This window comes from Nerophis lumbriciformis, linkage group LG02, assembly GCF_033978685.3.
Source record: "Nerophis lumbriciformis linkage group LG02, RoL_Nlum_v2.1, whole genome shotgun sequence".
Lineage (NCBI taxonomy): Eukaryota > Metazoa > Chordata > Actinopteri > Syngnathiformes > Syngnathidae > Nerophis > Nerophis lumbriciformis.
In genome coordinates this window covers 6,045,001-6,060,000 of record NC_084549.2, presented here as the reverse complement: position 1 = coordinate 6,060,000, position 15,000 = coordinate 6,045,001, and the positions used below count along the sequence as shown (strand labels likewise).

The following is a 15,000-nucleotide window of genomic DNA, read 5'->3' as shown; positions in this document are numbered from 1 at the left end:
CGGCGACATCAAGGTGGAGTTCTTCCACAAGCAGAACAAAATGATGAAAAAGGTCAGTCGGGGTCACTTCCTGCTTAAGTCCAAGGACAACACCATAAAAATTAGGGATGTCAAACTTGTTTTCATGGAGGGCCGCTTGTAACAGTGAATGTAAGAATATAAAAGTATAATCGCCTCATTATATTATTGCCTATGCATTTGGTTATTTGATTTTTGTACGTACAAACTGATGGATAACTTGCTTTGAAATCGTAAGTCCAGGTGACAAGCAGATATTTAAGTATGTTATTTTTTTTACAAACTATAGACTTTGACAAACTTTATTGATCCACAAGGGAAATTGTTATAGATAGATAGATAGATAGTACTTTATTGATTCCTTCAGGAGAGTTCCCTCAGGAAAATTAAAATTCCAGCAGCAGTGTACAGAATTGAGATCGAATTTAAAAAGTAAATAATGGGGGCATAAATGGAAACAAAATAGAAAAATATTACAGTAAGAATAAAAATAAAAAGCAACAATGAGAATAAAAATATAACAGTAAAATAAGAATATAACAAGAGAAACTAGGCAAAAGTGACCATGTTATGAAAAAGTATTGCACTGTTATTGTTATGGTATATAATAAATAGGAGTGCAAAAAAATGTTTTTTATCACATCCGAATCCTAAATTTTATTCATCTTGTAAAATGATTAATTTCAAAAATCTAATTTATTTTTATTTATTTTTTTCACAAATTATCTAAAAAAAACAAACCTTTTACTTACCGTATTTTCCGCACCATAAGGCGCCCTGGGTTATAAGCCGCGCCTTCAATGAACGGCATATTTCAAAACTTTGTCCACCTATAAGCCGCCCCGTGTTATAAGCCGCATCTAACTGCGCTAAAGGAATGTCAAAAAAACAGTCAGGTCAGTCAAACTTTAATAATATATTAAAAACCAGCGTGATGTGGGCGCGCATGGAGTCGTACATCAACATGGACGGAGCTGCGTGAAAAAAGCCACCCGGCCTCTTCGCGTAATCTTACCTTAACCACTCGCTCATCTTTTCTTCATCCATCCATCCCTTCGAGTTAGCTTTTATGATGACGCCGGCTGGAAAGGTCTCTTTTGGCAAGGTCTTCCTTTTGAATATCACCATGGGTGGAAGTTTCTGGCCATTAGCATGGCAAGCTAGAACCACAGTGAAGGATGACTTCTCATTCCCTGTGGTGCGAATATTCACCGTACGTGCTCCCGTTGTATCTACAGTGCGGTTCACAGGAATATCAAAAGTCAGTGGAACCTCGTCCATGTTGATAATGTTCTCTGGCCGGATCTTTTTTTCAGCTATCTTGTTTTTACAATATGCACGGAAAGTAGCCAGCTTTTCTTGAAAGTCTTTAGGCAGTTGCTGTGAAATAGTAGTCCGTGTGCGGATGGAGAGATTGCGTCTTTTCATGAACCGGATCCCTGTCGCTTAGTAGGAGCCATTTTGTGGTCTTTACAGATGTAAACACACAAAGGAAATGAAACGTAATATCCGCGCGCTTCTTCTTCTTCTACGCGGGCGGGTGGTTGCTTACAGTAGAAGAAGAAGCGCTTCCTGTTCTATGGGGGCGGGTGCTTACCTTGGCGGTTGCTTGCGTAGAAGAAGAAGCACTTCCTCTTCTACGGGGAAAAAAGATGGCGGCTGTTTACCGTAGTTGCGAGACCGAAACTTTATGAAAATGAATCTTAATATTAATCCATATATAAAGCGCACCGGGTTATAAGGCGCACTGTCAGCTTTTGAGAAAATTTGTGGTTTTTAGGTGCGCCTTATAGTGCGGAAAATACGGTACTTGGTGCATGAATGTGTCATATGTCAGCAACCAAAATAAGGTTTTGTAACCTGTAAGCTGTTTTGTTAAGGTGTTATTATTATACCAAATAATACATTGCAAAAATCAGTTTGAATCGATTATGAATCAAATCCTCACCCCAAGAATGGGAATCGAATGGCGAGGTGCCCAAGGATTCACACCAATAACAATTGAATATTTGTTGCATGAGCATATAATATCAAAGTTTAAAACGTGAAATTTCCTGTATTACATACATTTTTTTCTGTCAAAATGGAAACAGTGAAAACATTTAGTGAGAACGACGATGTATTCACATTATTTCCAGGCTTTTGCAGGCCACAGTAAATAAAAGTATAATCGCCTCATTATATTATTGACTATGCATTTGGTTATTTGATTTTTGTACGTACAAATTGATGGATGACTTGCTTAGAAATCGTAAGTCCAGGTGACAAGCAGATATTTAAGTGTTTATTGTTATTTTTACAAACTATAGACTTAGACAAACTTTATTGATCCACAAGGGAAATTGTTATACGGTATATAATAAATAGGGGTGCTAAAAAATGTTTTTTTTTATAACATCCGAATCCTGATTTTTATTCATCTCGTAAATTGATTAATAATGTTCAAAAATCAAATTTATTTATTTTATTTTTTTGGACAAATTACCGTATTTTCCGGATTCTAAATTGCTCCGGAGTATAAATCGCACCGGCTGAAAATGCATAATAAAGAAGGAAAAAAACATAAGTCGCACTGGAGTATAAGTTGCATTTTTGGGGAAATTTATTTTATAAAAGCCAACACCAAGAATAGACATTTGAAAGGTAATTTAAAATAAATAAAGAATAGTGAACAACAGGCTGAATAAGTGTACGTTATATGAGGCATAAATAACCAACTGGTATGTTAACGTAACATATATATATATATATATATATATACACACACACACACATATAGGGAGTAATCGTTTTTTTGTTTTTTTAAGCAGTACAATCACTAATTCGAAAAATAAAAGTCAGGCTTATGGGGCGTGACATAATTGACCCAGTTTTCCCAGTATGAAGTAAATTTCTCCAATTTATCATTAATAAAGGCAGTTATCTTCTCCATCCATTGTTTCCATTGGGCTCTCCTGGGATATCCATTTCCTGGTAATGGTGTTTTTACAAGCCACCAGTAGGATATTCATTAAGTTGTTGTCTTTGGTTAAAAAAAAAAGTTTTACCGTAAAGTCTATTGTCATTTTTACAGTGCACAATTTGATAACTTGCTTTAAAATCATAAGTCACGCTGATATTTAAGTACTCATGTAAAATATGATAACATTTTGTTGCTTTATTAGATATCCCGTTTTAAAATATTTGTACTTAAAGATAAGCAGTTAATGTATTTTTTGAATTCCAAATATTTAGTAAGAAAATATTTTTTATTAAAGTATACACACAGGAGGTCCTTCATACTGACAGCCATCAGACTGTATAGTGCATATGTTCCTTCTTGACTGCACTTAAATATAGAATATATTTGTATTATTCACATGTGAATAATGCTGTATAGTATTTATTGTCTATTGTGAGCGAACTGTGGTGCTGAATTTCCCCCAGGATCAATAAAGTACTTTCTATTCTATTATATTACCATTTCGCCGGCCATATAAAATGATGTGGCGGGCCATATCTGGCCCCTGGGCCTTGAGTTTGACACCTGTGGTCTATTATACAGCATTATTCACATGTGAATAATATAAATACAGACTATTATACAGCATTATTCACATGTAAATAACAATTACAGTCTATTATACAGCATTATTCACATGTGAATAACAATTAGTCTATTATACAGCATTATTCACATGTGAATAATATAAATACAGACTATTATACAGCATTATTCACATGTGAATAATATAATATCAGGCTATTATACAGCATTATTCACATGTGAATTACATAAATACAGTCTTATTATACAGCATTATTCACATGGGAATAATAAATACAGCCTATTATACAGCATTATTCACATGTGAATAATATAAATACATTCTATTATACAGCATTATTCACATGTGAATAATACAAATACAGTCTATTATACAGCATTATTCACATGGGAATAATATAATATCAGGCTATTATACAGCATTATTCACATGTGAATAATATAATATCAGGCTATTATACAGCATTATTCACATGTGAATAATATAAATACAGTCTATTATTCAGCATTATTCACACGTGAATTACATAAATACAGTCTATTATACAGCATTTTTCACATGGGAATAATACAACATCAGGCTATTATACAGCATTATTCACATGTGACTAATATAAATAGTCTATTATACAGCATTATTCACATGTGAATAATAAATACAGTCTATTATACAGCATTATTCACATGTGAATAATATAAATACAGTCTATTATAAAGCATTATTCCCATGTGAATAATATAAATAGTCTATTATACAGCATTATTCACATGGGAATAATATAATATCAGGCTATTATACAGCATTATTCACATGTGAATAATATAAATAGTCTATTATACAGCATTATTCACATGTGAATAATATAAATACAGTCTATTATACAGCATTATTCACATGGGAATAATATAAATACAGTCTATTATACAGCATTATTCACATGTGAATAATATAAATACAGTCTATTATACAGCATTATTCACATGTGAATAATATAAATACAGTCTATTATACAGCATTATTCACATGTGAATAATATAAATACAGTCTATTATACAGCATTATTCACATGTGAATAATATAAATACAGTCTATTATACAGCATTATTCACATGTGAATAAAGCTGTATAATAGACTGTAATACACTTGGTCACTGGATCTCTGTGCTTGTGCTCCTTGTCATGTCGGAAAGCTGCTATGTGGCCCAAAACATGACACGACTACCCCACGGTCATACATCTGTACAAGATGAACACGGACTACTCTAAAGTACATCCGTGTTCACTTTCTGTAGTACTGTCCTTTGGGAAATGACAAAAACGGCTGCCAAAATGTCACTTGTTTTGGGTTGGGGTTTTTTAGATATTTTATAGCAAGCACACCTGGAAAAGGTCTTACCGTGCATAAATGATTCCTTTCATCCCCCAGGATAAAATGTTTCACTTCTGGGTGAACACCTTTTTCATCCCGGGGCCGGAGGAAAGCGGGGAAAAGATGGAGAATGGCGCACTTAATAATCTGGAGAGTCAACAACAACCACCGCAGCAGCAGCAGCAGCAGCCGCAGCCAGGGGCCGGGGGCCAGGGCCCGCCGCTGAGCGCCGAGTGCAGGGACGGCGACAGGGACTACCTCATCCTGACGCTGACTAAAAACGACCTGGACAAGGCCAACAAAGACAAAGCTAACCGCTACTTCTCGCCAAACTTCAAGGTAAAAGCCCTCGCTAAAGCCCACTGCACTGCAAAAACTGCAATCTAAGTAAGATGAAATATGTCAAATAAGGGTGATATTTGCTTATTTTCTGTCTGATAAGATAATTCTTCTCACTAAGCAGATTTTATGTTAGTAGATAATTCTTCTCACTAAGCAGATTTTATGTTAGTGTTTTACTTGTTTTAAGGGTTTTGGTCCTAAATGATCTCAGTAAGATATTACAGCTTGTTGCTGAGATTTGATGACCTATATTGAGTAAAACATGCTTGAAACTAGAATATCAACTGTTGCAAAGCTGTGTCATCAACACTCACAAGTAGAGATGTCCGATATCGGCCTGCCGATATTATCGGCCGATAAATGCGTTAAAATGTAATATCGGAAATGATCAGTATAGGGTTTTTTATTATCGGTATCGTTTTTTTTGTTTGTTTGTTTTTTAATTAAACCAACATAAAAAACACAAGATACACTTACAATTAGTGCACCAACCCAAAAAACCTCCCTCCCCCATTTACACTCATTCACACAAAAGGGTTGTTTCTTTCTGTTATTAATATTCTGGTTCCTACATTATATATCAATATACCGTATTTTCCGCACCATAAGGCGCCCTGGGTTATAAGCCGCGCCTTCAATGAACGGCATATTTCAAAACTTTGTCCACCTATAAGCCGCCCCGTGTTGTAAGCCGCATCTAACTGCGCTAAAGGAATGTCAAAAAAACAGTCAGATAGGTCAGTCAAACTTTAATAATATATTAAAACCAGCGTGATGTGGGCGCGCATGGAATCGTATATCAACATGGACGGAGCTGCGTGAAAAAAGCCACCCGGCCTCTTCGCGTAAACTTAAACTTACCTTAACCACTCGCTCATCTTTTCTTCATCCATCCCTTCGAGTTAGCTTTTATGATGACGCCGGCTGGAAAGGTCTCTTTTGGCAAGGTCTTCCTTTTGAATATCACCATGGGTGGAAGTTTCTGGCCATTAGCATGGCAAGCTAGAACCACAGTGAAGGGTGACTTCTCATTCCCTGTGGTGCGAATATTCACCGTACGTGCTCCCGTTGTATCCACAGTGCGGTTCACAGGAATATCAGTTGCTGTGAAATAGTAATCCGTGTGCGGATGGAGAGATTGCGTCTTTTCATGAACCGGATACCTGTCGCTTAGTAGGAGCCATTTTGTGGTCTTTACAGATGTAAACACACAAAGGAAATGAAACGTACGGTGATATCCGTGCGCTTTTTCTTCTTCTACGCGGGCGGGTGGTTGCTTACAGTAGAAGAAGAAGCGCTTCCTGTTCTATGGGGGCGGGTGCTTACCTTGGCGGTTGCTTGCGTAGAAGAAGCGCTTCCTGTTCTACCGGGAAAAAATATGGCGGCTGTTTACCGAAGTTGCGAGACCGAAACTTTATGAAAATGAATGTTAATATTTATCCATATATAAAGCGCACCGGGTTATAAGGCGCACTGTCAGCTTTTGAGAAAATTTGTGGTTTTTAGGTGCGCCTTATAGTGCGGAAAATACGGTATATCAATACAGTCTGCAAGGGATACAGTCCGTAAGCACACATGATTGTGCGTGCTGCTGGTCCACTAATAGTACTAACCTTTAACAGTTAATTTGACTCATTTTCATTAATTACTAGTCTCTATGTAACTGTTTTTATATTGTTTTACTTTCTTTTTTATTCAAGAAAATGTTTTTCATTTATTTATTTTATAAATTTTTTTTAAAAAGTACCTTATTTTCACCATACCTGGTTGTCCAAATCAGGCATAATAATGTGTTAATTCCACGACTGTATATATCGGTTGATATCGGTATCGGTTGATATCGGTAATTAAAGAGTTGGACAATATCAGATATCGGCAAAAAGCCATGATCGGACATCCCTACTCCATACTTGCCAACCCTCCCGAATTTTCCGGGAGACTCCCGAAATTCAGCGCCTCTCCCGAAAACCTCCCGGGACAAATATTCTCCCGAAATTCTCCCGATTTTCAGCCGGAGCTGGAGGCCACGCCCCCTCCAGCTCCATGCGGACCGGAGTGAGGACAGCCTTTTTTCACACGGGAGGACAGCAGGGTGAAAAGAACTAAATCATCCAGACTAGAGATAAATTGTATTATTATGTTTATCTTACCTAAAAATACATATATTTATTAATTTAAAAAAAAAAAAACGAAATACATTTTTACTATATTTTGCTAAAAACATCCAAATTAATTGTATTTTTATTTGTATTTTTTCTGACTCCTTATTACATCCAGCCATAGAATTATACATTAAAATAAACATATTTGAAATAATTAATTTTAAATTATCATAATTCATTTAAAATGACCATATTTAATTATTAAAATAATTGCTTGTTTATCAACAAATTTAGCATTTTATTCATTACATTTTGAAGCTCTCAGAAGCCAAGTTATGTTATATTCCTTAATATTTATTTATGCAAGTTTGAAGTATCAATTATCTAAACACAGTTTTGTTTGCATATTTTCAGGATGTAGATATATACGTATATATATGAATTCTAGCTGTCAATATACTCCTCCCCTCTTAACCACGCCCCCAACCACGCCCTGACCACGCCCCCGCCCCCCACCTCCCGAAATCGGAGGTTTCAAGGTTGGCAAGTATGCCCTACTCACAAGTATAAAACTACTTTTTTAAAGTAATAATTTCTTATTTCAAGCATGAACCAAAAAAAATCATGACTTGGCCACAATTGTGTCTCATAATTAAAACAGATGACAGCCAAATGGACTTTGCTCTTTTATTTTCAATGAAACAATAGAAAATACGTACTCCTTCAGTACAGTTGTTATTAGAGAGAATATACTTATTTTAAGGCACCGTATTTTTCGGAGTATAAGTCGCATCGGCCGAAAATGCATAATAAATAAGGAAAAAAACATAAGTCGCATTTTTTGGGGAAATGTATTTGATAAAAGCCAACACCAAGAATAGACATTTGAAAGGCAATTTAAAATAAATAAAGAATAGTGAACAACAGGCTGAATAAGTGTACGTTATATGAGGCATAAATAACCAACTGGTATGTTAACGTAACATATTATGGTAAGAGTCATTCAAATAACTATAACCTATAGAACATGCTATACGTTTACCAAACAATCTGTCACTCCTAATCGCTAAATCCCATGAAATCTTATACGTCTAGTCTCTTACGTGAATGAGATAAATAATATTATTTGACATTTTACGCTAATGTGTTAATCATTTCACACATAAGTCGCTCCTGAGTATAAATCGCACCCCCGGCCAAACTATGAAAAAAACTGCAAATTATTGTCCGAAAAATACGGTATGCTGTTATTTTTATTTAAAGGGGAACATTATCACAATTTCAGAATGGTTAAAACCATTAAAAATCAGTTCCCAGTGGCTTATTATATTTTTCGAAGTTTTTTTCAAAATTTTACCCATCACGCAATATCCCTAAAAAAAGCTTCAAAGTGCCTGATTTTAACCATCGTTATACACACCCGTCCATTTTCCTGTGACGTCACATAGTGATGCCAATACAAACAAACATGGCGCATAGAACAGCAAGCTATAGCGACATTAGCTCGGATTCAGACTCGGATTTCAGCGGCTTAAGCGATTCAACAGATTACGCATGTATTGAAACGGATGGTTGTAGTGTGGAGGCAGGTAGCGAAAACGAAATTGAAGAAGAAACTGAAGCTATTGAGCCATATCGGTTTGAACCGTATGCAAGCGAAACCCACGAAAACGACACGACAGCCAGCGACACGGGAGAAAGCGAGGACGAATTTGGCGATCGCCTTCTAACCAACGATTGGTATGTGTTTGTTTGGCATTAAAGGAAACTAACAACTATGAACTAGGTTTACAGCATATGAAATACATTTGGCAACAACATGCACTTTGAGAGTGCAGACAATTAATATATTCTGTAGACATACCCTCATCCGCGCTCTTTTCCTGAAAGCTGATCTGTCCAGTTTTGGAGTTGATGTCAGCAGGCCAGGGAAGCTAGGGTCGATATTCTTCTCTTGATCATCTTCGGTGGCATAAGGGACGGTGTGAGCCAAGACATGCAGGGGGTTTAGCTCGCTCATCTGCGGGAACAAACTGCCGCCATTGCTTGCCGTGCTACCGAGGTCCTTTGTCCCTGAATTGCTCACACACTCCGGCAGATTCAATGGGGGTCTGGCGGCAGATTTCTTTGACTTTATCGTTGGAAATGCATCTGCTTTGAGTGTCGCAGGATATCCACACATTCTTGCCATCTCTGTCGTAGCATAGCTTTTGTCGGTAAAGTGTGCGGAACAAACGTCCAATTTCTTGCCACTTTCGCATCTTTGGGCCACTGGTGCAACTTGAATCCGTCCCTGTTGGTGTTGTTACACCCTCCGACAACACACCGACGAGGCATGATGTCTCCAAGGTACGGAAAACAGTCGAAAAAACGGAAAATAACAGAGCTGATTTGACTCGGTGTTTGAGAAAATGGCGGATTGCTTCCCGATGTGACGTCACATCGAGAGCGAATATTAGAAAGGTGTTTAATTCGCCAAAATTCACCCATTTAGAGTTTGGAAATCGGTTAAAAAAATATATGGTCTTTTTTCTGCAACATCAAAGTATATATTGACGCTTACATAGGTCTGGTGATAGTGTTCCCCTTTAAGTGAAGAATTCAAAGTGTTATATTGTTATTGAGTGAATGTTGAGAGACAAACATTCACGAAATTACGAAAAAAATGGAGGATTTGAAAAATATTTTTCTTGAATAAGAGATGAGCATTACTGTATGCTATTATTTTTTATTTAAGTGGAGAATTCAAAGTGTTATATTGTTTTTGAGTGAATTGTCCGTATTTTTCGGACTATAAGTCGCAGTTTTTTTCATAGTTTGGCCGGGGGTGCGACTTATACTCAGGAGCGACTTATGTGTGAAATGATTAACACATTAGCGTAAAATATCAAATAATATTATTTATCTCAGACGTATAAGATTTCATGGGATTTAGCTATTAGGAGTGACAGATTGTTTGGTAAACGTATAGCATGTTCTATATGTTATAGTTATTTGAATGACTCTTACCATAATATGTTACGTTAACATACCAGTTGGTTATTTATGCCTCATATAACGTACACTTATTCAGCCTGTTGTTTACTATTCTTTGTTTATTTTAAATTGCCTTTCAAATGTCTATTCTTGCTGTTGGCTTTTATCAAATACATTTCCCCCAAAAATGCGACTTATACTCCAGTGCGACTTATATATGTTTTTTTCCTTCTTTATTATGCATTTTCAGCCGGTGCGACTTATACTCCAGAGCAACTTAAAGTCCGAAAAATACGGTAGTAGTACAGTTATTAGTGAGAATATACTTATTTTAAGGTATTTTTGGGTTCATTGAGGTTAGCTCATTTTACTTGTTTTGGAAAGTGTCGACAAGCCAAATGTTCTTGTTCTATTGGCAGATAATTTTGCTTAGTTCAAATTAGGGCTGCAACTAACGATTAATTTGATAATCAATTAATCTGTCGATTATTACTTTGATTATTTGATTAATAATCGGATAAAAGAGACGAACTACATTTCTATCCTTTCTAGTATTTTATTGAAAAAAAACAGCCTACTGGCACCATACTTATTTTGATTATTGTTTCTCAGCTGTTTGTACATGTTGCAGTTTATAAATAAAGGTTTATTAAAAAAATTAAAATAAATAAATAAATAAAATTGCCTCTGCGCATAGCATAGATCCAATGAATCGATGACTAAATTAATCGCCAACTATTTTTATAATCGATTTTAATCGATTTATTCGATTAGTTGTTGCAGCCCTAGTTCAAATAAAATACCTCTAACTTTTGTCTTTTTTATTCTTGTTTTTGAACACTGACTTTTTGCAGTGTATGGTGTGACGCCACCACTGACCTTTTCCCTTCTCCCCCTCCCCCCGCAGGTGAAGTTGTATTTCACAAAAACCGTGGAGGAGCCTTCGAATTCCGAGGCGAGCACTTCGACATCCGTCACGCCGGACGTTAGCGACAATGAGCCAGACCATTATCGATACTCTGACACCACTGACTCTGATCCGGAAAATGAACCTTTTGACGAAGAGCAGCACACGCAAATCACAAAAGTGTGAACTCTTTTTAAAAAAAAAAAAAAAAAAAAAAACAAGGAAAAAAACGAAACAAAAAGCAGGAGAAGAAGAAAGTATACACCAGAAAAAAAGGAGAAAACTTGAATATAAACTTAAAAGAACCTTTTTGTCGCCCCACCCCCCACCCCCCACCACTCCCTGCCCACATGGCAATAGAATATCATCATGTCAAATGCCAACTTTAGGGAAAAAGATCAATATCCTGACCAATATATTGTTTTTTCTTCTTCTTTTTTTGTTTTTTTGCCCCTTTGGCACGGCCATCCACCACGTGCAGGTATTGACACTGTTGCCCAATAGGAAAGGTGCTGTAGCTATCCAATGTGTTTATATCTATATACATACACTTATGTATATACATATATATACATGCATATATATATAAACAAGTTGTGTTTTTTTTGTTGGTGTCAAAGACAATGGAAAAGTACCACAATCAGGAGACGGGAGTGGAAGTAGGAGAAGACGGACGTGCTGGGACAATGCTGCTCCTCCTCCTGTCGAAACCAAGGCCAGTGCTGCAGTCACTTTGTTTCACTCCTCCTCCTCTTCCTCATCTTTTACTCTCCATCCTCCTCCTCCTCCTCCTCCTTTACTGTGAATGCTTCTTGTGCTCTTTGCAGGCTGTCTCACGTGAATTTTTGGCCTTTTGTGCAGTGCAAACTGCATGCGGGCCGCGGGTTTTTTGGGCGGGCGGGCTGGGGCGGGGCGGGTTTATGAAGAGGCTGTGATGATGTCTAAAAAGCATTGCCATTCCTGTTCCCACTGTGTATACGTTTAAATTATGCAGAACAAGGCATCCCATGTAATTGTTAATGTTTTTTTTATCCTAAGATAATAAAAATATAATACACAAAACAAGCAGGGGAAGCGAGTGTCGTGCAGTGGTGTGGACGTCATGATGCACGTCTGCCATCTCGTCTTTACTTCAAAACAAAAACAAGAAAAAGCTGTTCGAAAAGTGGCGCTGTCTACAGTGTGTAACGATGCAGCTGATGACTGTCATGCAAAATATATTAATTTACTGCCCAAGTGAGGAACCCAAGCATCATCATTGTGTGTGTGTGTGTGTGTGTGTGTGTGTGTGTGTGTATATATATATATATATATATATATATACAGTGGGGCAAAAAAGTATTTAGTCAGCCACCAATTGTGCAAGTTCTCCCACTTAAAATGATGACAGAGGTCTGTAATTTTCATCATAGGTACTAGAGATGCGCGGATAGGCAATTATTTCATCCGCAACCGCATCAGAAAGTCGTCAACCATCCGCCATCCACCCGACTTAACATTTGATCAGAACCGCACCCGCCCGTTGTTATATATCTAATATAGACGATGCAAGGCATTAGTGAGGTTATAAAGCTATAAAGAAAGTTATAAAGAAAGGAGACTGATCCAATGCAGCACAGACATTCGCGTGCCACGCTGTCACGGCCCAGACGCACACCAGTGCGCAATCATATGGGAGCCGCGCTGAGCGCACCTCCAACCGCGTCTCGCTGCCTGCGACGGCCGGGTATGGGCCCGACGCTCCAGCGCCATCCATTTTCAGGGCTAGTTGATTCGGCAGGTGGGTTGTTACACACTCCTTAGCGGGTTCCGACTTCCATGGCCACCGTCCTGCTGTCTATATCAACCAGGGTGAGCCCCACCCCTTTCGTGAGCGCACTGCGCGCGGAGTGACCCCTGTTACGCGCCCCCGGCAACAGGGGTGGCGGGCAGGTAAGCTGCGCGGGCGAAGCGCGCGGAGTGACCCCTGTTACGAGCCCCCGGCCACGGGGGTGGCGGGCAGGTAAGCTGCTTACCTGCTGCGCGTGACGCCGGCCGCGGCGAAGGCGGACGAGGCGGGGTGTCGGTGCGGTGGCCGCGGTGGCGACCCTGGACGTGCGTCGGGCCCATCTCGCGGATCGCCTCAGCTACGGCTCCCGGTGGGGCCCTCTCGGGGGAAGGGGCCTCGGTCCCGGACCCCGGCGAGGCGTCCCTTCCCTGCTCCGTAAAAGTGTCCATCTCTTTTTTTTTTGTTTTTCTGTTGTGGCATATGCAGCAGGTGCCTGCTCGTTTTTCGTATGTGGGTAACAACATTTAACTATGTATATAAATTTCCGAATTGGTTTAACTGCCACCCGCCTGAATCTATTTAAAATCTAATTTTTTTTTATTTCAACCGCCCGATCCGACCCGTGGATAAAATCTATTTTTTTTTTTTTTCATCCGCCCGATCCGCGGATCAGGCGGTTGTGTCCGCAAACCGCGCATCTCTAATAGGTACACTTCAACTGTGAGAGACAGAATGTGAAAAAAAAATCCAGGAATTCACATTGTAGGATTTTTAAAGAATGTATTTGTAAATTATGGTGGAAAATAAGTATTTGGTCAATAACAAAAATTCAACTCAATACTTTGTAATATAACCTTTGTTGGCAATAACAGAGGTCAAACGATTACTATAGGTCTTTACCAGGTTTGCACACACAGTAGCTGGTATTTTGGCCCATTCCTCCATGCAGATCTTCTCGAGAGCAGTGATGTTTTGGGGCTGTCGCCGAGCAACACCGGACTTTCAACTCCCTCCACAGATTTTCTATGGGGTTGAGGTCTGGAGACTGGCTTAGGCCACTCCAGGACTTTCAAATGCTTCTTACGGAGCCACTCCTTCGTTGCCCGGGCGGTGTGTTTGGGATCATTGTCATGCTGGAAGCTTTCATCTTCAAAGCTCTCACTGATGGAAGGAGGTTTTGGCTCAAAATCTCACGATACATGGCCCCATTCATTCTTTCCTTAACACGGATCAGTCGGCCTGTCCCCTTAGCAGAAAAACAGCCCCAAAGCATGATGTTTCCACCCCCATGCTTCAAAGTAGGTATGGTGTTCTTGGGATGCAACTCAGTATTCTTCTTCCTCCAAACACGACGAGTTGAGTTTATACCAAAAAGTTCTATTTTGGTTTCATCTGACCACATGACATTCTCCCAATCCTCTGCTGTATCATCCATGTGCTCTCTGGCAATCTTCAGACGGACTGGCTTAAGCAGGGGGACACGTCTGGCACTGCAGGATTTGATTCCCTGTCGGCGTAGTGTGTAACTGATGGTAACCTTTGTTACTTTGGTCCCAGCTCTCTGCAGGTCATTCACCAGGTCCCCCCGTGTGGTTCTGGGATTTTTGCTCACCGTTCTCATGATCATTTTGACCCCACGGGATGAGATCTTGCGTGGAGCCCCAGATCGAGGGAGATTATCAGTGGTCTTGTATGTCTTCCATTTTCTGATAATTGCTCCCACAGTTGATTTTTTTCACACCAAGCTGCTTGCCTATTGTAGATTCACTCTTCACAGTCTGGTGCAGGTCTACAATTATTTTCCTGGTGTCCTTCGACAGCTCTTTGGTCTTGGCCATAGTGGAGTTTGGAGTCTGACTGTTTGAGGCTGTGGACAGGTGTCTTTTATACAGATAACCAGTTCAAACAGGTGCAGGACTTTTTTGCCCCACTGTATATATACATACACATATATACAAACCCTGTTTCCA

The 15,000-nt window shown here is 38.8% G+C and overlaps 1 protein-coding gene across 2 annotated transcripts in view; it reads left to right on the top strand.

Moving 5' to 3' along the window:
- ptena (phosphatase and tensin homolog A) overlaps window positions 1–12,327 on the top strand; it is an 84,017-nt gene extending 71,690 nt beyond the window's left edge. For both annotated transcript variants that reach the window (XM_061933840.1, XM_061933765.1), the window contains 3 exons: window positions 1–52; window positions 4,993–5,274; window positions 11,263–12,327. The exon at window positions 1–52 is cut by the window's left edge and continues 115 nt beyond it. In XM_061933840.1, the coding sequence (XP_061789824.1) occupies window positions 1–52; window positions 4,993–5,274; window positions 11,263–11,448 (520 nt within the window). In that variant the 3' untranslated portion in view covers window positions 11,449–12,327. The remainder of the gene's footprint in view (window positions 53–4,992; window positions 5,275–11,262) is intronic.
- Window positions 12,328–15,000: the final 2,673 nt, after the last annotated feature.